The 22,432-nt window shown below is 32.2% G+C and overlaps 3 protein-coding genes across 5 annotated transcripts; 2 read left to right on the top strand and 1 right to left on the bottom strand.

The window, feature by feature from the left end:
• The first annotated feature begins 463 nt into the window (after positions 1-463).
• Positions 464-2,439, top strand: LOC143198139 (uncharacterized). The gene is made up of 3 exons (XM_076407148.1): positions 464-599; positions 655-681; positions 1,741-2,439. The coding sequence occupies exons 1-3, from the start codon at positions 551-553 to the stop codon at positions 2,331-2,333; spliced, it is 669 nt and encodes a 222-aa protein (XP_076263263.1). The 5' UTR covers positions 464-550; the 3' UTR covers positions 2,334-2,439.
• A 3,413-nt stretch (positions 2,440-5,852) lies between these two features.
• LOC143198578 (uncharacterized) lies at positions 5,853-8,077 on the top strand. 2 transcript variants are annotated; one of them, XR_013006245.1, is made up of 4 exons: positions 5,853-5,993; positions 7,671-7,739; positions 7,789-7,878; positions 7,934-8,077. XR_013006245.1 is itself a non-coding variant. In XM_076407897.1 (4 exons), exons 1-4 carry the CDS (start codon positions 6,127-6,129, stop codon positions 8,000-8,002), a joined length of 615 nt encoding a protein of 204 aa, XP_076264012.1. In that variant the 5' UTR covers positions 6,010-6,126; the 3' UTR covers positions 8,003-8,077. The 2 variants fall into 2 exon arrangements, 1 of the variants encoding a protein (XP_076264012.1); XM_076407897.1 differs by lacking the exon at positions 5,853-5,993 and adding an exon at positions 6,010-6,513.
• A 1,372-nt stretch (positions 8,078-9,449) lies between these two features.
• Positions 9,450-22,401, bottom strand: LOC143198568 (luciferin 4-monooxygenase). 2 transcript variants are annotated; one of them, XM_076407885.1, is made up of 8 exons: positions 19,375-19,483; positions 19,200-19,318; positions 17,022-17,288; positions 14,197-14,459; positions 13,979-14,144; positions 11,344-11,640; positions 10,016-10,261; positions 9,450-9,959 (listed from the first exon to the last, which is right to left on the bottom strand). In XM_076407885.1, exons 1-8 carry the CDS (start codon positions 19,391-19,393, stop codon positions 9,684-9,686), a joined length of 1,653 nt encoding a protein of 550 aa, XP_076264000.1. In that variant the 5' UTR covers positions 19,394-19,483; the 3' UTR covers positions 9,450-9,683. The 2 variants fall into 2 exon arrangements, with proteins under 2 accessions (XP_076264000.1, XP_076264002.1); XM_076407887.1 differs by lacking the exons at positions 19,200-19,318; positions 19,375-19,483 and adding an exon at positions 22,280-22,401.
• Positions 22,402-22,432: the final 31 nt, after the last annotated feature.

Below are 22,432 nucleotides of genomic sequence, written 5' to 3'. Positions count from 1 at the left end.
AATTTATGCAAAAGAAACGATATTGCATAACGTTGGATCGTAAGTAATAATTTCACAATAAGTGATACAAATGTCTTGGATAGTTTGTTGTCTGATGCGTCGGAACATGTAAATTAGTTTAAAATATTATTCGGTTTGGGTTGTTGAAAATGAACCACGTTGCCAAATGTTTTTAGAATTCTTTAAAACATTTATAATAACAATTGGAACTTATTAACCGACAAACGTTGTAAATCTTAGTTATCTTAGGTATCAATATTTGGTAAATTCCTGTTTAATTTTTTTATATTATTTCTGAATTACTTAACAAAAACTACTGAGCATGCGCATAAAATGCATTTAATTCACTAACTAAAATTATAAAATGTACAAATTTAACCAACTTTTAAGCGGTACCGTATAAGAAATATTTCAAAAATAATAAAAAATTTATGTCCCATTGAATATTAAAAAAACAAATAAAATCGAGTCGATTCGAAATTGATTCGAATTGATTGATTGATTGATTGAGATTGATGTATTGTCGATTATTATTTTTGCGATCCAAAGCATGATATTAACAACACTAACCGGATACTTTCTGTCCAATATCATACGTTGTAAGTTTATGAAGTGTACGAAGTGTTTATAAGTAATATAACATTTTATTTTCAGTAAAACCGGATCTAATTGCTACAGAAGGTAATTAAATTAGACTGTTTAGAAAGTAGTGGCGATCTTCACTGGTCCCCATTTAATAATCATATAGGAACTATTATAATACGTTTTACCAGTGAAAAATAACTTATTATATACAATGGATTATTATTATGCACGATATTTTTTATATGTTAAAACTAAAACAATTACTTATCATCGATAGCCATCAGGAATTATGAACGCTCAGTACCGAGATATTATCTTCAGTGTTCTAAATTGGCTTGATAATAGTGGCCGGTAATTTTTCAGTATCCATTTTTAGGCACAAAATAAATTTCCAAAAGCATCCATAAATAACTAACACTACCAAGTGTCAAATATACTAACTGTGTCCTTTGTGACATTGAAACTATTGATGACAGTGACAATGACACTTGTATGGCAACACGAAATTGTTGTTTTTACAATTTTTCTCACATTATTCCAGGTTTTCTCAGCAACTTTTAAAATTTCATACAATTCCACAAATATTTCAAAATACATACTATATATTACATTTCGAAAATAAAGTTCACAATCGAGCATAATTATTTAGGATGATAATTAATTATTTAACTACATATCTGCCTATAATTACACTGAATATTTTCTTAAATAATAAAGAGGAATAAGTATTTGGTGAGGAAGTAAATTTTCAAATTGGATAGAAGACTTGAATTATTAAGTAAGTCATTCCAAGTAAGTGTAACTGAATTATTAATTAGGCATTATTATAACTATTTGAATGCCTAATGAAAACAAAGTAAAATAATATTTTCTAGAATACCAAGCAGATTAATTGGATATTCTTTACAGCAAGAAACATGTTAAAGTATTTTTACTATTTTCTAAGCTGCTTAAAATTTTCGAAACCACAGCTAATAGGTCTAAATATTTTTAAATAAATGAGATGAGATGAGAATGAGAATTTTAAGCAGTTTTAGTGCAGTCAACAAAAAAATCCAAGGTTATTTTTAATTATATAGCGAAGCTAAAAATGCTACATAAATTTAAATATCATAAAATAAATATTGATTATCGTAATGCATAAATAATTTTCAGAATGTCAGTCTCTATTATACGACCTGGACTCCATTATTGGGCCATACCACGGTACCCGAGACGACGAAAAAGAAGAATACGTACCTGACGCTGTCATTCTGGAATTCCTCAACATGTCCATAGAACTCCTCGGCGATCAGAAATTTCTCGAACTCGAAATTAATCCCATAGAACCTCTGTTAAGGTTCTCGTTATTCTTAAGGTCCGAACAATTAGAGAAGGTTCTCAAAAAAATGTTAGATTCGGTAGAATCGTTTATAATGACACCTCTCGAATCGGACAATCATCTGAAGAAGTGCCAGAAAATAATGCCAAACCTATATCAATCCGTGGAAAGTGCTTTGAACGACACGAATAAAAGATGGTCGGATTTTATTGTCACGCCCATGGTAAATTCTACTTTTATGTTCAGCAACAAATTAGAACGCTCCTTGGTATTTTGGCAAGATATTTTTGACGGTATAGTTTATGTCAAGATTAATATTATCAAATTATTACAGTCTCTAACAAAGTTCACTTCTCTGGGCGCCACTAGAGGGCGCTTTTCAAAATTAGTTGAGATTGCCAAAAATGCGGTTATGTGTTTTTTGTAATGTATAATATTTTTCGTTAGATACATTGATCTGTACAAATATTTCTAGAAATAATTCTTTATTTAAATTAAATGAAAATGTTGAATAAATCATATGTTACCCATTATGCTTTGTATATAAAAAATTACGTCAATATTTATTTATTTTAATGAATATGCATTTATACTCTATCTAATAAAACAGTGGCATGTTGCCAAATGTTTGGAAAATTCCTAAAAACATTAATGACCTCTAATACTCACTAATATTTTGAAGAATTCCAATGAGACATTAAGGTCAACCAATACCAACACATAGGTCAATATTATGTCTCTTTTTAACTAGAGTAAAATGAGACCCATAAACCATCGAAATTTTATAAATTTAAATAATACTTGAAAAATATTGTTAACTTACCTATTCCAATTTTGGTTTAGATATATCTAATCTACTAAATATTTTGAGCAAAATCATATTGTTATATATGGCAGTAACAATATTTTAATTACATAAAAACCGGCTTGGTTGGCGCAGTGGTAAAGGCGACAGGGCGGTCACCTACTGTTGCGATAATCGGTGGTCAAATCGTTCTGAGGCATGGTCGTAAATTTATGTTTGTGATTGTTTAACATTTGTAATTGTCCTTAAATAAGAGTGCAAAATCCGACAAGGAAAATGATCACAGTCACGTCAGTAAACAGGCTGGGTAAGACTGGATGTCTTCTGGGATGATTTCTAAGTTGGTCACTCGCCAGTCAGTAGGCTTAATGCCGAGGACCGTGGTTCGGAGTTCATGTCAAAAACTGTAGGTTCAGTCCAGATAAACCCTCGTTGATAAAAAGGAGACTTTAAAATATATAAAAAATACATAAAAACATCTTAATCATACATTATCAACATTATTTTGAAACGACGAATCCAATGCTATAATTTTTTTATAGATGAAGTGAATTACTTTAAGCATCACTTCTTATTTTTATACAATGTAGCGAAAATTACATAAAGATACAAATCAAAATCTCATCATAATCAGGTATTCGATTTTAATTGTTATAGTGATTTTATTGGAAACGCTTTTGTTATTATAAAATTAATGGACTGCGCTAATCTGTTCTTCTAGCAAATTTATTAGTTTATCACCGCCTCAAAAGAATGTTCTAAGTGTTTATGTTCAAAAAAAAAGAAGACAATTTAGAGAGCAAAGACAAAACTTTCTCTGAAGAAAATATTTAAAAAATCAGGAACGTTGGATTGTATATATCGTCTTTTAAGGTTTTGTTAGTTAGGCTCAAGACTTGATTGAGAGATGTGGTTTACTGAAAATCTGTATTTAATCGATAAAAAGTTAGATAACAGGTCAATTGAAAAGTCCCCTGTCTGGCACATAGATGGCGCTACTGGAATTAAATCCATATGTATGAAAAGATGCGTATATAAATTTGACAGCTGTCGGATTATTAGTTTGTGAATTATAGCATTTTGAGTGAAGCAACTTTTGTTATTGTGAAAAAAAATGGATAAAAAGGAATTTTGCGTGTTGATAAAATATTGCTTTTTGAAAAAATCCTCAGGAAAATCTACCATAAAGTATTGGTATACTAAGTTTACACGTGGTGAAATGAGCACGGTGGTGAAGACGGTGACTTCACGCAGTGAATGCCCAAAAGAGCTTGTTACCGACAAAACCATTTTAAAAAATCCACAAAATGATTTTGAATGACCGTAATATCCGAATTACATCATATCATTTACGAATATTTGGGTATGAGAAAGTCTGTGCAAAGTGGTTGCCGCGGGAACTCACTTTTGACCAAAAACAACGACGAGTTGATGATTCGGAGCAGTGTTTGAAGGAGATCAAGCATAATAAACCCGATTTTTTGCGTTGATCTGTGACAATGAATGAAACATGGCTCCATCATTTCACTCCGAAGTATAATCGACAGTCATCCGAGTGGCCTGCACACGAACAGTCGGCTGGCAAGATTATGGCGTCTGTATTTTGGGATGCGCATGGAATAATTTTTATTAACTACCTTGAAAAAGGACAGCGACTATTACATAGGACCGTTTGAAGGACGATATCGCCGGAAAACGGCCTCATTTGAAGAAAAAGAAAGTGTAGCTTTACTAAGACAATATACCGTGTTACAAGTCAGTGAAAACGATGGCAAAAATTCATGAATTGGGCTTCGAATGGCTTCCTCATCCACCGTATTCTCCAGATCTGGCCCTCAGCGACTATTTCCTGTTCCCAGGTCTCAAAAGAATGCTCGCTGGGAAGAAACTTTCGTCGAATGAAGAGGTGATCGCCGAAACTGAGGCCTATTTTGAAGCAAAGGACAAATCGTACTACAAAAAACGTATCGAAAAGTTGGAGGGTCGCTATAATCAGTGTATGACCCTTGAAGGGAATTATGTTGAATATAAAACTAATTTCGCCAAAAAAATTTGTTTTATTATGGTAGACCGGGAACTTTTCAATTGATCTGTTATAATAATGATAACTAAATAAAATTTGAAGCTACCTAGATTAATATCTCGTTGAAACAAGATTTTATCGTATGTAATATTGAAATAAAACCTACATTTTCTTGTATTATAACGATTCTGTATAAAGCAAACACACAAATTGAAGAGACATTGAACAAACATAATTAAATGAAAGGTTAAATCCAACATATTTGTTTATCAGTAAATATAATAATAATCTGGTGACTCGTAATAAATTATAAGTAATAAACAAAATGTTTTTAGATATCTGAATATATAAAAACACCACCATTAAGTGAGTATGTACCAAACATGAGACTAAGTTTGAGGTACCCTTTCATAACATTTCCCAAAGTCTCAGACTGTATTGTCTGTGCTATAACGCCAATTCTTTTGGCAATTGGGATGTTTCGCTATGAATGTCCACACAGAAAAAATAGCTCCATGAAATATATTGTAAAAACTACCAAGAAAAGAACGATTATTTTCATTTTAAGGAACTGGGCTATCATTATCACTTAGTTAGTGCACATTCACAATGATTTATTTTTATGTTGATGATGTTACAGAAAAAATGTTGCAGTTTTTAACTTGCGTAGTGACGTCACTATGTACAACTTTTTTGTAACTTTGAAGTGTTATATATAGAAATTGATGTAACATATCTTATAGAAAGTTTCCATCTTTCTTGCCGCATATATTTTCAGGAGATGCAAAAATAGACCTAATATTTCAATAAAAGCTATTGAATCATTAAACAAAAGCAGTGATAATAGGAAGCAATAGCAACACTTGTTATGCAACTACAGTTTATGTTCAAAAATTTGTAAATGAAAATGACTACCCAAAAATAACTGCAGTATTTTTTGCGATAACCAAAGTATATTTTTAATTTACTTAAACTCACTTGTTTCTCTTTTCTTTCAGTTTTAATTATATTTATATGTTCGCATTCCATCGTGACCAACTCAGAAACAACGCCGTGACAGAAATCGTAACAATGTTCCGAATCTCTTGGCTTTTCTATCTGATGGTGTCGTTCGTGATGAACAGACAAATGATGGCGAGTTTTCACAATGGAATGGACGCTCTTATGAGACAGTGTAAAAAAATAGGACTGCAAAACTTCATAACCATAAAGGATACTGAACAATTCCAATATGGTTCGTTGTTCTATGTCATTTTAATGTACGTATTTTCTATCGTCGTATTACTTTTGTCACTGAATGTATATGGATGGGGCTTCTTAAACCTTGCCAAGTCGTTCACCAACGCCATTGATGTACTTTACGGAACAATAGCTATAGTTCTTATATATTACATGTTTGTAATCTACGACAAAATTTTCCGAAGGATACTTGATGCTATAAGAGATGACTTTGAACTGCGGAAAATGCGATTCGAATACGATATAGCGCCAAACAGGTGGAACTATTTCGCAGACAAACTGAAACAATATCAAAAAATATACCCGGCTTTTTCTCTAAATTACGAGTATCAGATAGTCGGCTATGGAAATTTCTTTTTTATTATCTGGCATTTCATATTGGCCATTATCTCGCAGATATTTTGCATGTCATACTTGGTAGTGCTCATATCGGGAAATGCCGATTTTAACGCTGAAATCTTTGGAGAGTTTATTTACTGCATTGGTTTGATTGGGTTTTCTTATTACATCTGTAAGAAAAGTAGTGATATCACTAATTTGGTAAGTTTACACATATTTTTCAAGTAACAGGTCAATTGAAAAGTCTTCGGCCTATCATAGTAAAAAACATTTTTTGGCAAAATTAGTTTTTTATTCAACATAATTCCCTTCAAGGGTCATACACTGATTATAGCGACCTTTCAACTTTTCGATACCTTTTTTGTAGTACGATTTGTCCTTTGATTCAAAATAGGCCTCAGTTTCGGCGATCACCTCTTCATTCGACGAAAATTTCTTCCCAGCGAGCATTCTTTCGAGATCTGAGAACAGGAAATAGTCGCTGGGGGCCAGATCTGGAGAATACGGTGGATAAGAAAGCAATTCGATTCCCAATTCATTGGCTATCTATCGATGCAAAAACTCGGGTTTATTACGCTTGATCCTCTTCAAGTACTGCTCCGAATCATCAACTCGTCGTTGTTTTTGGTCAAAAGTGAGCTCGCGCGGTACCCACTTTGCACAGAGCTTTCTCATACCCAAATATTCGTAAATGATAGGATGTACACGTTCAATTGATATCTTTAGAGTGTCTGCTATCATTCAGTTTCAATTTACGGCAATTCAAAATCATTTTGTGGATTTAATGTTTTCGTCGGTTGGGCGTCCACTGCGTTCACCGTCTTCGGTGCTCATTTCACCGCGTCTAAACTTAGCATACCAATCAGGAAAATCAACCAATTGATGGTTGATTTTCCTGGAGCAGTGTCCGAAAACTCGGCATCAAGCCAAGTTTTTGCTTCAACTGTATTTTTTTCTTTCAAAAAATAATATTTTATCAACACGCGAAAGTCCTTTTTATTAATTTTTTTCACAATAACAAAAGTTGCTTCACCCAAAATGCTATAATTCACACACTAATAATCCGACAGCTGTCATATTTATACATGCATCTTTTGAGGGTTAGGGCTAACTAAAAAACATATGGATTTATTTCTAGTAGCGCCATCTATGTGTCAGGCCGAGGACTTTTCAATTGACCTGTTAGGTATTCATATTTTTTGTTTGTTTGTGAAATTAACGTACTGGAAAGAAATCTAGTGTAGTTGAACTATAAGTTATGAACTGTCATTAAAATCAAATATTAAAACAAGCTTCCTTCTACCTTATAAATTATTAATATCAATAGGGTAAGTATTAATTTAAAATATTGATTTCAGAGTAACGATCTTATATCGTACATTTATAAATACCCTATAACGAAGCTAACGCTGGAAGAAGCTAATTTGGTATGTATTACACTCTACTGCAATTTAAATGACTTAATTTTAATTATAGGTTGAATCGTTGTTGTTAGTTCTACATACACATAAACCTAAAATGGCAATTTTCGATATTTTTACAGTTCGAAAAAGTATCATCCCATCTGTAAGTAGTACAGCGTATTTTTTTATGTTTTATCAACATTTTCATTTATTTTAAGGTGGTAGGACAAGTGGTAACATATGGACTGGTAGCATTGCAATTTAACATTTTAGATGCTTATAAATAATAATGTCAAACTATTCATGCTTATTTGCTCCTTATTATTAACAAATGTTCAAAATAAATAAAGTTGTAAATGTAATTATCTTCAATTTTTTTGTATGGAAATTCAATTACTAAAGCCTTTAACATATTTCGATTCATTTTTGATAAAAATATATATTTGCTGGGTATTTCGGATATTATTTTAGCTTATATTGAGATGTTAAGTATTCATTACAATTAAGCAGTTACAGTACAGTAAGTACAGTTAAGCTGCAGACCTCCCAAAAAAACCAAAGAAGCTCCCAAAAAATAATTATAACAGCTCAATTGAAAAGTCCCCGACCTGACACATAGATGACGCTACTAGAATTAAATCCATATGTTTTTTAGTTTGCCCTAACCCTCAAAAGATGCGTGTATACATTTGACAGCTGTCGAATTATTACTTTATGAATTATAGCATTTTGAGTGACGCAACTTTTGTTATTGTGAAAGAATGGATAAAAAGGAATTTCGCGTGTTGATAAAATATTGCTTTTTGAAGACAAAAATTCCGGTTGAAGCAAAAACTTGGCTTGATGCCGAGTTTCCAGACACTGCCCCAGAAAAATCAACCATCAAGGATTGGTATGCTAAGTTTAGACGTGGTGAAATTAGCAGCGAAGACGGTGAACGCAATAGACGCCCAAAAGAAGTTGTTACCAACGAAAACATTAAATCCACAAAATGATTTTGAATGACCGTAAATTGAAATTGAATGAAATAGCAGACGCTCAAAAGCGTGGGAAAACCCAACAGTCGGCTGGCAAGGTTATGGCGTCTGTATTTTGGGATCCGCATTGAATAATCTTCATTGACTACCTTGAAAAAGGAAGGACCATCAACAGCGACTAATATATAGCGTTATTGGACCGTTTGAAAGACGAAATCGCCAAAAAGGGCCGCATGTGAAGAAAAAGAAAGTGCTGCTTAACCAAGACAGTGCACCGTGGCAAAAATCCAATAATTGGTCTTCGAATTGCTTCCTCATCCACCGTATTCCCCAGATCTGGCCCCAGCGACTATTTCCTGTTCTCAAATCTCAAAAGAATTCTCGCTGGGAAGAAATGTTCGTCGAATAAATAGGTGATCGCCGAAACTGAGGCCTATTTTGAAGCAAAGGACAAATCATACTATAAAAATGGTATCGAAAAGTTCTAAGGTCGCTATAATCAGTGTATCAACCTTGTAGGGAATTATGTTAAATAAAAAAATACAAATTTTGTCAAAAAAATGTGTTTTAGTATGGTAGGCCCGGGATTTTTCAATTAACGTGTTATAATATCACTAAAATACTAAAATATTTTGTATTATTTTGTATTACATGCCAAAAAGTAAAGCCCCCAAACACTAAGCTATTGAATTATATTTTTTTATCCAGCATTAATACAGGTAACAAAAAAATATAGCTGAAAAAAAACAAATACAACTACAGAACGTTATAATAAAGATTTATTATAGACTTATAATAACAATTAGTATCCTTAATTTAATCTAAGAATTGACTAACATTTAAAACTGAAAATCTTTGGTGGCAATCATCAATAATTTGCAATTATTTTGATGTATAATATATATAGTTGGATAAAATAGTTGATAAACAGTGCTATATATCTATATATTCGTTTTATATTTATGATATTTAAAAGTTACACTTACAATATCTACTGTATCTCACCATTCAATACCATTTCCTTCATGTACGCTCTCTTTATTTTCCCAGATGGTGTTAAAGGAAAACTCTCCACAAATTTGACACCGCCTCTCAATTTATGCGTATCATTCACCCTTTTGGCCACAAAGTGTTCTATATCTCTCGAAGGATCTGTATTTTTGTACTGATCTTTTAGCACGACCAAAGCTAAAGGATGCTCGCCATCAGTTTGGTGAGGTATCCCAACTACTACCACCTGCTTTACGGCAGGATGTTCCTGGATAACCTAAAATCCAACATCTGGATTTAAAATGTCTGAGCTGCACTTAAAGCGTGCCGTACGTCTTCCAGAACAGCCGGCGGGACGTGCCATGACTGATATTTGAGCATTTCCTTAATTCTTCCTACTATGTAGAAACAAGCATCTTCGTCATAGTAAACAATGTCACCAGTACATAGCCATCCATCTCCGTCGAACACTTCAGATGAGTCTTGACGGTAGTACCCATTGAGGAGAAACTCCGAATATATTCTCAATTCGCCTTTTTCATTGGCTCTACAGGTTCTTTCGTTTTCAAGGTTTACGACCTTAAAAACGATAATGAGCGGAAATAAGAGATTTTTTTCATGTTCTCAAAACTTAACCCTTTAAGAATATGCCCTTAAGAGGATTTTTTACATTCAAATAATGTTCGGAAATAAAGCTGTTTTAACAAATTTATAGACCCTCAATTTCCGAGATATTATTCGCTAATGAAACACCGTCATAGATACACCGTCATATATCTTTGAAAATGTTAATGTTCGTGCCTGAAAATGTGTATTTGCGACACGCATTAGTTTCCTTATCTGAACAAAAGAGAAAAGCCACCGAAGGCCATTTATTTGTTGATATAAATGTACGGTGAGTATGCTCTAACCTAAAAATCATCTGGCGAAGCAGGACGATCGACTCCGAGACCAAATCGTTTTGGTCGTAAGACAATGCTCTGTTTTTGGTGAAACCAGAATGGCATGCTGTATTACGAACTTTGAAATCTGGCGAAACAGTTAGTAGTAATTGCTACCGACAGCAAATACTGAATGAACCCGAAGACACGACAAAGTGATATTACAGCGCGATAACGCGCCCTCTCATGAAGCAAAATTGTCCAAGGGAACACTGAAAGCACTTGGATAGGACATATTATCGCAGCCACCATACTCTCCAGACCTTGCCCCGTTCGATTGTCAACTTTTCGTGTCAATAGGACACGCGCTTGCATAGCAAAACTTCGCCAATTTCGAAGAAGTTAGAAAATGGCTCGATGAATGGTTTTCCTCAAAGGTTTTTTTGGAATGACATCTAATTGCCTGAAAGATAGACAAGATGTATAGAATCAAGTGACCAATACTTTGAATAAATAAATTTTTCCGTTTTTTTTGAAAACTATGTAGTATTTTCCGGAAAAAAACAGTAATGACTTTCCGGTACACCTAGTATATCAATTGTTTTGAAGAATAAAGAATGTTTTGGTCACGAATACAGGAAAGGGGCCAAATTGTTTATGCTGTAAATAGCCAAGACTTGAATATGTTGAATATACTCTATTACCAACCTAATAATAATAAATATGTTCGGTCTTTTGTTGTTGTTGGGGTTGTTTGGGGCTACTGCTTAACTAACTTACTTTATATAGAAATCCAGGCATCGGTCTCCCGCATGAAGAAGGATTATTATATAGCAACAGCCGGTCCCTCGTCCGCACTATGTTGAAGGCCAATGCAACTCCGCCAACTTCAGTTAAGCCGAAAGCTTGACATATGAAGGTCCCCGGGAGTAGTTCTCGAAGTTCGAAAATTTTATCGGCATAAAATATAGCGCCCCCTGTGATAACCACGGAAAGGCTTGATGTGTCTATATTATCAGGTCGTCCCACAGCGATCATTTGGTATGCATGAAACGGTGCCAAAAAGGCATATGTTACCTACAAACACATTTTAATTAGTTTAATGGGATTTCACAATAAATTCGCGATGAAAAATATAATGTTGTATGACTAATAACTAATAGACAACGAAATTAATACTGATAATCTTGTCCATTACTTTTTAAAGCTTTTTAATCTCAAGTAACTTAAATATTAAAGTATTAAATTACCTTATCGATAACAAGACTCTACGAAAAAAGTTGTTTGTCCTAAAGTTATATCCTATTTAGTTAGTCCTATTAGTTATGAACAAAAACGAAAAAAAAAACCTTTTTTTGGTATAAAGTTTGCTTTTGTAATAGTTATAGTGATAATACTCATAGTTGACTTTTTTATAAATTTTATTTATTTTTAATACATTTAGAAATACCGCGCGATCAGAGTGGGGTTTAAACGTTCACACAGCGCTGATAGATGGCACTAGAATGACAAACAACGATCAGGTATTTTGTACAAATCTAGTACACCTTAAAATATTGTCGCAAAAGTGTAAATATGATGCTGACGCATTTTGTTATGTATGTAGGCAATTTATTAAAGTTCAAGACGTAAAATACGAATTAAAAACGTCTCACATTCTCTGTGAACCCTACGAAGCATATTTTAACTATCCTGTTCGGAATCAAGACAAGCCATGGGCTCCACATGTTGCTTGTAATAATTGTAAGCAACATGTATTGTAATAATGTTTGGAAGGTAATTAGGAAATTTTAATTAAATGGTGTAAAGTTACGGCTGATGAAACTATTTGTTAAAAAACGAGTTTAAATTAAAAGGAAATAAACATTAGTTCAACACTATTAAGTAACAGGTCAAGTCAATTGAAAATTGAAAAGTCCCCGGCCTGACACTTACTGTAAAACTTGGTAAAAATAATTAAAATGTTCATTTAAATGGTTTCAATTTCAATTAAAAATTAACACCACAGATTTTGAAAAATATCGTTCAAGAGGTTTCGCTAGAGGCGCTACTAGAATTAAATCCATATGTTTTTACTTAGCCCTAACCCTCAAAAGATGAGTGTATAAATTTGACAGCCGTCGGATCATTAGATTGTGAATTATAGCATTTTGAGTGAAGCAACTTTTGAAAAACATTTGAAGCAAGAACTTGGCTTGATGCCGAGTTTCCGGAAGCTGCCCCAAAAGAGGTTGTTACCGAAAAAAACATTAAAAAAATCTACAAAATGATTTTGAATTACCGTAAATTAAAATTGATTGAAATAGCAGACACTCTAAAGATATCAACTGAACGTGTACATCATATCATTCACGAATATTTGGGTATGAGAAAGCTATGTGCAAAGAGGGTGCCGCGCGAACTCACTTTCGACCAAAAACAACGACGAGTTGATGATTCGGGGCAGTGTTTGAAGATGATCAAGTGTAATAATGCCGAGTTTTGAAATATGTGACACTGAAAACATGGCTCTATCATTTAACTCCGAAGTCCAATCGACAGTCATCCGAGTGGACTGCATACGATGAACCCGTCCCAAAGCGTGGGAAAACGCAACAGCCGGCTAGCAAGGTTTTGGCGTCTGCATTTTGGAATACCATGAGGAAGGACCATGAACTGCGACTATTACATAGCGTTACTGGATCATGTGAAGGACGAAATCGCCGAAAACGGCCACATTTGAGGAAAAACAAAGTGCTGTTTCACCAAGACAATGCACCGTGTCAAAAATCCATGAATTGGGCTTCGAATTGCTTCCTTATCCACTGTATTCTCCAGATCTGGCCCCCACCAACTAGTTCCTGTTTTCAAAACTCAAAAGAATGCTCGCTGGGAAGAAATTTTTGTCGAAAGAAGAGATGATAGCCTAAACTGAGGCCTATTTTGAAGCAAAAGACAAATCGTACTACAAAAAAGGTACCGAAAAGTTGGAGGGTCGCTATAAACAGTCGCCAAAAAAATGTGTTTTACTACGGTAGGCCGGGGACTTTTCAATTGATCTGTTATGAGTCTTGGATTTGCTTCTGTGATCCGATCAAAATAATAGGATTCAAATATCTGCCAAAAATTATTTACGTCACGTTACCAAAAACGCGTCACGTAACGTAAAACATGATTATATGATAGTGAGACTTTTAGTCAAAGATATAATAATAACCAGCCATTTCCAAGAGTTTGCATTTAATGAAAAAATCCGAAAATATCGGACCCCACATGTAATGATCCAACAAAACTGAGGACAACGTATGAACAAGTTTCTTTCGCGAGGAACTTCCTTTAGTAAATATGGCTCAAGATCATGAAAAATTATGGTATTTTCAAGATTAAATTCTTTATTGCCTACCCCTTTGATAAAATTAATATGAAATAAAAATACCTTATATTTATCGATTTGATACCAGATTTGGTCGGCATCAAATTTTTTTACAATTAACCTGGCACAGCCAACTAGTATTATGGATGTCATATGAAACACTGTGGATATCCAATAAAGTGTCGGAAACGACAAGAATACGGAATCTTTATGCAATAAGCCATAACGACTAAAAACACGTTAAATTAATAAATGGGCACAAGCTAACAAGGAAGACCTACTGTATCAAACACCCCTGGGAGTATAAGGCTTTGTGATTGACACAGATCCCTTTAGGTAGACCCGTAGTGCCACTACTGAAAAATATCACGGCGGTTTCGCATATATCGTCAATTTCCACTGGCGTGAAAGCTTCTTCGTCTTGGTGATGCTCGAGGAAGTCGGTGAAAGCGGTATGTATACTTTTGTCAACGTCATCTCCATAAATTACCAGTTCAGTTTCAAGAGCTGCTTCTTCGAGGGCTCTTGATATTATTCCAATAATCTAAATAACTTTTCTTAATTAATATAAAGTTTTTATTAGTGTTGGGAACTATCGACTGTTTAGTAATTGACTACTTTTTACTATCGACTGTTTCAGTTGCTATTTTTGGTTCGAATGATTTTACTACTTTTTACCAATAACTGTTTCAGTCGACTGTTTTTAGTCGCTATTTTCGGTCCGACTGATTTTGTTACTATTTACTATCGACCGTTTCAGTCCTGTACTTACCTAGTTACCTAGTTACTGTTTTTGGTTCTACTAGTTTCATTCGACTGATTTTTAACGTTCTGACTCGTGTCATCCTAGCCGCGACCTTGACAAAAATGTACCCAACATATGCTTGTTTGCTTGTAAATAACAATATATTTTATGTTAATATTTTATCATTTGGATACGATATCCAAAATTGTTAATGTAACAGGGTAAAAATTTTTGACTGTTTTTATGGTAATATTTTCGTTCAATAATAAATTAAGCATTTAAATAATTTCATTAAGATCATTTTTAATGTTTATGTTTAATTTTTATATAGTATTTATGGTTATTATACATCTTTAGACTTTAGGTTTTGTTTAAGTTCTATTGTATTGTCTATATTTATTATAATATATTATTTAAAAATAGCAATTAACACATTAAAATACAATAAAACATTTGTGGAGTATTATTCCATTCCATAGAAAAATTCCATTCCTTTTTCCAGATCCACATAACATTCAAATATAAAAGTAATTCTACTTCGTTTAAAATTAAATTATAAATTGCATGTTATGTATAATTATTATAATAGTATTCACTAATTATGTTTTTCTTTCTTTTTTTTAAAGTTAGTTCGTAAAGGATTTATACATCTTCGTCTCGCTAGTACTACCGTTGGAAAACATAACCACATATAAAATTAACTTTAACAAATAAATAACTCCGTCCTTTCCTCTCTCACAATTTATACTGGAAAGAATTTGTACATCTTCGTCTGACATCACGAATTGAAAAAAACAGTCGAACCGTGCATTTGACTGAAAATAGTAATTACTATTTTCAGTGGCTAGTTTTTTGACTATCGATTGTTTCGACTGATTTCAGTCGGTAATTCCCAACACTAGTGTTAATACATATCTTCATCAAGGATGTCATATAAAATGATAAAAGCTGTCTTTGAAACAGTAAGGAAATATACTATACGAAAGTCTATTCAAAGTTTTTTGTACATAAGTCATCAAGATGTTTAATGTATTGCCGGTCGCAATTTATAAATTTGTTTTAGAATCAGACAATATTTTCCTTCTCATTTTATTCTAGTTAAAAAGAAAAAATAAAAAATACTGTCTGATTAGTTCGAACAGGTAAAAGAATGAGTCTGTCAAAGTCATCCGGTTGTCAAATGTATGCAAAATTCTTGAAAGCAATAGTGATAAGAGGTTATAACTCTAACCTATAAACTATTGTGGCTGTATAATTAACTGTAGTTTTTATATCTACTATAATGTTAAATTAAATTAAATTGGTAACATTTTTATTCAATTATTTTATTTAGATTAGAATTTTGTTGTATGTTTTGATGCCACAAATTTAAAGGAGGATGTGTACAAAATAACTTTGAAGAGGCTATATATATGAAACATAACATTCAAATGTCAAACTGATTAGGAAAAAAGAATACTTGAGGTTATATTGTTGACAAATATCAAATATTACTATCTTACTTTTTAAATTAGAAAATTTTACTTACTAATGGATATTTCTGAAGAATCCTAATCGGTATTCGGTGAACTTCGGTAGTTTCCACCTGATTTTCCTATTTACAAGCTACCAACAGGCAGAATCCAACGAACTACAACAGCCATTTTGGATTCTACCTTGGTGTTGGATCTCTGTTTTGTAAACTTAATAGTTCGAGAATATATATATTATACTCTTCAAGTATACGGATAATTTACGAGAACAATAACTTTGATTTGTTATTGTAATGTTTATGTATTGATAAATAATTATATATTGTTTTATTTTCTCTTTATTTTTTTGAAAATTTATTTAAAATGAAAAATATGTATAAAAGGTACTAAAACATCTTAACTTTAATCTCAACAGAAATATTAGGTTAATTTGCGAACTCAAGATAATTTATTACATTCTTCAAAGGTACGTAAAATTTTCACCAACTGGCAACGTCGCAAATTCAAATATTTTTGCGCAAACCAGGATTCTCCAGAACTAGCTCTTGTAAATGGCACAAGCAGTACTTGAAATACTAACGAGATAATTTTGTTTATTTGAAAGGCCCATATATACCTTTATGTATGGAACAGAACATTAAAATGTCAAATTCAAGTGGAAAAAAGAGGATACTTGAGGTTATGTTGTTGATAGATGTCAAATATTACTATTTACTATTTGATGTTGTAAATTAAAGAATTTTACATTACTTAGTAGTAGAGTGTTCTTTTGTTGTAAGCAAGAGATTTATTTGTACACTAAATACTATACATACATAATACAACAAAAATATTAATAGTAATAGTTGTTTTTCTCAGTTTAACGAAATACTTATTTGATAGAACTTACCTCTGGCACAATAAACATAATTTTTGGTTTAACCATTTTTAGTAAGTAAGCTGCGTCTGTAGAGGTAAAAGATGGATCGAGTGAAGCCACTTTTAAGCCCAAGAACGTTGAAGCGATAAATGGCACGCAACTGTCGCGATGATTGTAAGAGGACAGGCACACCACGTCATCTGGGTTTAAGTTTCGTTGTTGCAAATGTAACGCCGTTCGTACACAACGTTGTAATAGTTCCTCGTATGTGTCCGTTTCTCCGGTATCAAAAATATACTAGAATTAAATGACTATATTCGTTCAATATATTAAAACAAACTCAATAAATGATTTATAGTATATCCAATAAAATAATCAATGCACGTCATCAAAATGTATGACGTCAGCACATCGCAGTGTTACCGAAGTAACTTAGAATTTTGGTTTACAACGTTTGGCGGTTTGTAATCTCTTATTATTATCACTTTGAAGAATTTTGTAGACATTTGACAACAAGGTCGACCAGTATCAACATAAATCGAATTTAATAGACTGACTCGTTTATATGTTCCGACGCTTCAGACAGCATTATGTCTCTTTTTTACCGGGGTAAAATGAGAAGGAAAAATCCGCTCCTAGTTTAAAATATATTTTACATTTTTACAAAAGTTCGTTTGACAGTATATTTGACATCATCTATAACGTGCATTGACTGTTATTGAAAGCACTTTTCACTAGAATATTTTCTTTTAAATGAATGAATGAATTAAATATTAGCCGAAATAATTGTAAATATTTTGACAGTCTACGTAAATAAAAATGACAACAAAGCATAAACCCCTATTTATTAGCTAAATGTTTTTTTTATCATACAATAAATTACAAATGCTACCGTATAGGGGAAATTTTGTCAGATCCAATCGAAGGTGGCGCTGCGATGGCTTTTTAAATCACATCGATATTTTTGTAGGCTGTCAAATATTTATGGGTGCGTTAGTAAAATTATTTTGTAACTAAACATGTTCAATAATTTGTTGAAAATGTTGTCAAATGTTTCATAGAAATATGTATATTTTTTAAAAGGTATATGGATTTAATAAAGCGAAAATCAAGTGAAAAATAATGAATAGATAATGGTTATATAACAATCAATATAAATAAATATCCAGTTATATAACTTTTACGCTTCCCAGAAGACCATGTCAAATAGTCAACTATGGGGAACCGCTAGCATGTCTAATATATCCATCAAACAACGGTACCAAAATAAAGTGTTGCGTGCTATTATTGATGCTCCGTACTCTGTTTCAAATGAAGTGATACAACGCGATATTCCTCGAGAACCAATAACGAATGTAATTCAACGTATCTGTATGAAGTATTTCGAAAGAGTGCCAGTGCATCCCAATATACTCGCTAATCAGCTAAATATGCGACGTGATAGTGAAGTGCGTAGACTAAAACGTTTAACACCACCTGATCTGATTACTGGACATATATATAGAGTTTAGAATAAGCATTAGAATAAGACTAATTAATTAAGATAATATTTTATACAGAAGATTGCTTAATGAAGTGATTTTCTACATGCCATGTATATATAATATAAACAGAAGAAATACTTATTGCCAGTAGGGCAGATTGTGGACTCACGAAGAGTAAAAAAAAAATATTTATGTCCATTCTAACTTTTTCATTAAGATTTTTAATTGACGACATATGTTGACTTTAAAATAAGACTAATTTTCTACATGGCATGTATGTATTACCCTCTGGGCAGATTGTAGAACTATATATATATATATATATATATATATATATATATATATATATATATATATATATATATATATATATATATATATATATATATATATATATATATATATATATATAAGATATATATATATATATATATATATATATAAGATATATATATATATATATTATATATATATATATATATATATATATATATAAGATATATATATATATATATATATATATATATATATATATATATATATATAACTAGCCAAACACAAACACCATACGAGTAGGTTAAATTTATTGACAATCGACGAATTGGTTATTGTTATCCGAGAAAATTTTCAAAATAGATGTAGGTGATCTAATATTCCTAATATAATTGAGAAATTAGTCATACGTTATAAGCTTTATGATAAAAATAGGTAAACCTGAAATTACCTGCGCTACCCTATGTTTATTCTTTTTCATACTTGAAAAGTATTCGCTGCCTATGCATCGCTTTTTACCAATACGTCTTATTTCCCCAGATAATACGTTCGACTCGTCTAGTATCACCTCTAAAATATTCAGAATCATTTTAAGCATCGATTTAGGGTGGATTTAAAAACGTTACCGTCTGGTAGCTGCTCCATTTTTACGTCCGATATTTTTTTTTTCAATTGATCTGTACAAAACGCGATTATTCAGATATCGATGACTATAAACTCATATTAGAAAACTGACATTATATGTAAGCTATTTATTCATTTTTGAACAATCGAAAAATCGTGCGCTTTCTGGGCAATTGTAAGTTTGTCACGCCAACGATACAACAATAATAATGTCAGAACTTGATTAAATGTTATATTACTTGTAGAATTACAGAATGAAGTGAGTAAAAAAGTAATCCATGACCCTAACACTTGCTGTCGAGTATCAATACAGGGAGTATTTAAATCAATCTACTGGAATTGTCAAAAAGGAATACTACAAATGATTAGAAACTGGAAATTTCGATATATCCAAAAGATTTCAACAATGATTAACAACATTATTTTGGCCTTACGGAGCGAGTTATGAGCTAGTTATTAGAGTTATTTGTCATTAAATATTTGATCCCAGAATACGTATCATTCATAAATTTGAAATATGGACCATTTTGTTATTTTTAATGAGGGTTTGTTGTGACATATTTACATTTATATATATTTAAGAAAAATGTTTAATTTTAATTTTATTTTTTAAGGAAAATTGTAATGTTTTTCTTTTGTACAGTTTAGAGATCTCATTTACTAAACCATTTAGCTGTTTTTTGTAATATTGGAGACATGGGAAAGGAATTGTGACTTGAGACAATTTATTTTATTACTCTTAGTGGTTTTACTATCTGCCCAATAGGCAATAAGAATTTTTTACATGCTATATATGTATATATATATATATATATATATATATATATATATATATATATATATATATATATATATAGCATGTAAAAAATCATTTCATTAAGTGATCTCCTGTATAAAATACTATCTTAATTAATTAGTCTTATTCTAAAGCTTATTCCAAAGTCTATATACGTCCAATAATCAGATCAGATAGTGTTAAACGTTTTAGTCTACGCACTTCACTATCACGTCGCATATTTAGCTAATTAGCGAGTACGGTTAGGGTTCGTTATAGGTTCTAGAGGTATATCGCGTTGCATCACTTCATTTGAAACATAGTACGGAGCATCAAAAATGGCACGCAAACCACTTTTGCTTAATGATGGATATATTAGATTTGCTAGCAGTACCCCATAATTGGGTTTCATATGACCAAATAGGTTTGAGTAGAGACTCCTACAGCAATACCTTGTTATCTAATGATAACTTGGGTGTGCAGCTGGTAAGCTAATACATTTGATATAATTTCAGTCGAAGTTCTTTCGTTTATAGAGTTTGTGCTTCTTCCAGATTAGGCGTCGATCTAAATGTATACCAAGATATTTAACATCCTCTGCTTGGGGGAGTTGACAATAATTAATATTCACTGGTAGATATGTTCTTCTACGCAGGGTAAAAGTTATATGGGTGGAGTTTGTTTCACTGGCTTTAATGCACCATGTCTTCTTCAACCACCGTTGTATTTGCTCCAAGTGTGTTTGTAGGTTCATTGATGCTGTGACTGGGTCTTTATGAGATGCTAAGATCTCTGTGTCGTCTGCGTATGTTGCTACATTAGTTATTTTTGTGATGGGTAGATCGACTGTATATAGAAGATATAGTATTGGACCCAGTACACTACCTTGCGGAACTCCTGAATATATTGGACGTAATTCGGTACGTTCATCAGTGAGATACAATTTGATACGAACTGATAGTCCAGATGAGGGAGAAGTTTCTTTAGTTTAACCTGCAAGCCCGTATGCCAAACTTTGTCAGATGCCTGAGATATGTCTAGAAAAGCAGCCGAACAATATCTTTTGGCATTTAGGTCCATGTTAAATTTGTTTACTAGTCTATGCACCTTTTCTATAGTTCCATGCTTATTGTGAAACCCTAACTGAAGTTCTAGAAGAATTTTTCTTTTTTCTATTATATAGTTCAGCTTCTTTATGTATACTTTCTAAAAAACTTTCGAGATTATCGGTAATAAACTTATAGGCGGGTAGGACGTGACTTCTTATGGTATTTTTCCTGGTTTGAGAATTATTGATATTCTATCTACTTTCCAGATGCTAGAAAACTAATTATATATATAATATTTTATATCCTTTTCTGATAGTTCTTGTAAAACTGTACCGATAATTAGATCATAACCAGAAGCTTTTAAATATTAATCTCTCTCATTATTTTTTGTTTAACTTTTTTTACCGTTAATTTTTTATATATTTTTATATAGCTCAGACTGGAAAGGTTTAAATATTTTTTAAAGTGTTTTGAGCAAATGTAGGCCTTCTCTTTATTGCTTCTAGCCCTATTATTTTCATTTGTTTTAATTGGTAGATTATGCTGCTGGAGTTTCTTAAGCTTTCTTGTTGCTTTCCACAACGAATAGTGTGTAGCATCAGTTGGTGTCAAATTTTCTTGTCATTTTTCTTAAATACCTTGATTTTGTTCATATTGCATTATTAAATTATTTTTATTCTCTTCAGTGCTTAGATGACAAGATGTAATTAACGGCCACAAGCCTTTGCTAAGCGTGCGCTTTAGAATGACTCTAAATCGATCCTTCCATGGGTCAGACACAAAAGCCCCAGACTGAAAAATATCTGAATGCAATCACACTGTTCCCAAAAAAGTTTGCGAAAATAATTTGAAAATTCTTGCATAAACATGGCAAAAAATATTTGCCTAGTCACGATAAGCATAGAAAAATATAACCTATTATTGCTGAATTACATAACACGAACCGATCTTAAGCCCATTAATTTGTCTTGAAGCCGTCTTTACTTATGCATCCGCCACAATTTTTATTTACATTTAAACATGACTTGAATAATATTAAATAGTAAAGCTATTTAGAGAAAACATTGATTGATAAAGACTTACCATTGGCGGAAAAAGGGTATTGAATCAATTTCTTAACAGAAAGGTATATGAAAAATGCATGATTGCATGTGGAACTGCAAAATAACCCTAATTATCAATACGTTGAAAAAATGCTTACATAGATTCTATAGCACTAATCAGAGCCTATTAAAG

The sequence above is a fragment of the Rhynchophorus ferrugineus genome, unplaced genomic scaffold (assembly GCF_030347505.1).
Source record: "Rhynchophorus ferrugineus isolate W39M unplaced genomic scaffold, kcgeb_rfMv2 rfM6, whole genome shotgun sequence".
NCBI classification, from domain to species: Eukaryota; Metazoa; Arthropoda; class Insecta; order Coleoptera; family Curculionidae; genus Rhynchophorus; species Rhynchophorus ferrugineus.
Note: the sequence above shows the minus strand (reverse complement) of the source record. Positions and strands in the feature narration are given on the sequence as shown.

Bases quoted from the DNA above. Each gene is read 5' to 3' on its own strand.
- LOC143198139 (XM_076407148.1), top strand. From the start codon at position 551: ATGATATTAACAACACTAACCGGATACTTTCTGTCCAATATCATACGT. The intron at 600-654 runs GTAAGTTTATGA...TTTTATTTTCAG, and splicing joins TCTGTCCAATATCATACGTT to TAAAACCGGATCTAATTGCT. The intron at 682-1,740 runs GTAATTAAATTA...AATAATTTTCAG, and splicing joins GGATCTAATTGCTACAGAAG to AATGTCAGTCTCTATTATAC.
- LOC143198578 (XM_076407897.1), top strand. From the start codon at position 6,127: ATGTTTGTAATCTACGACAAAATTTTCCGAAGGATACTTGATGCTATA. The intron at 6,514-7,670 runs GTAAGTTTACAC...TATTGATTTCAG, and splicing joins GTAGTGATATCACTAATTTG to AGTAACGATCTTATATCGTA. The intron at 7,879-7,933 runs GTAAGTAGTACA...ATTTATTTTAAG, and splicing joins GAAAAAGTATCATCCCATCT to GTGGTAGGACAAGTGGTAAC.
- LOC143198568 (XM_076407885.1), bottom strand. The intron at 14,145-14,196 runs GTAGGTCTTCCT...ACGTGTTTTTAG, and splicing joins TCCCAGGGGTGTTTGATACA to TCGTTATGGCTTATTGCATA. The intron at 11,641-13,978 runs GTATTTTTATTT...ATGTGTTTGTAG, and splicing joins ATCAAATCGATAAATATAAG to GTAACATATGCCTTTTTGGC.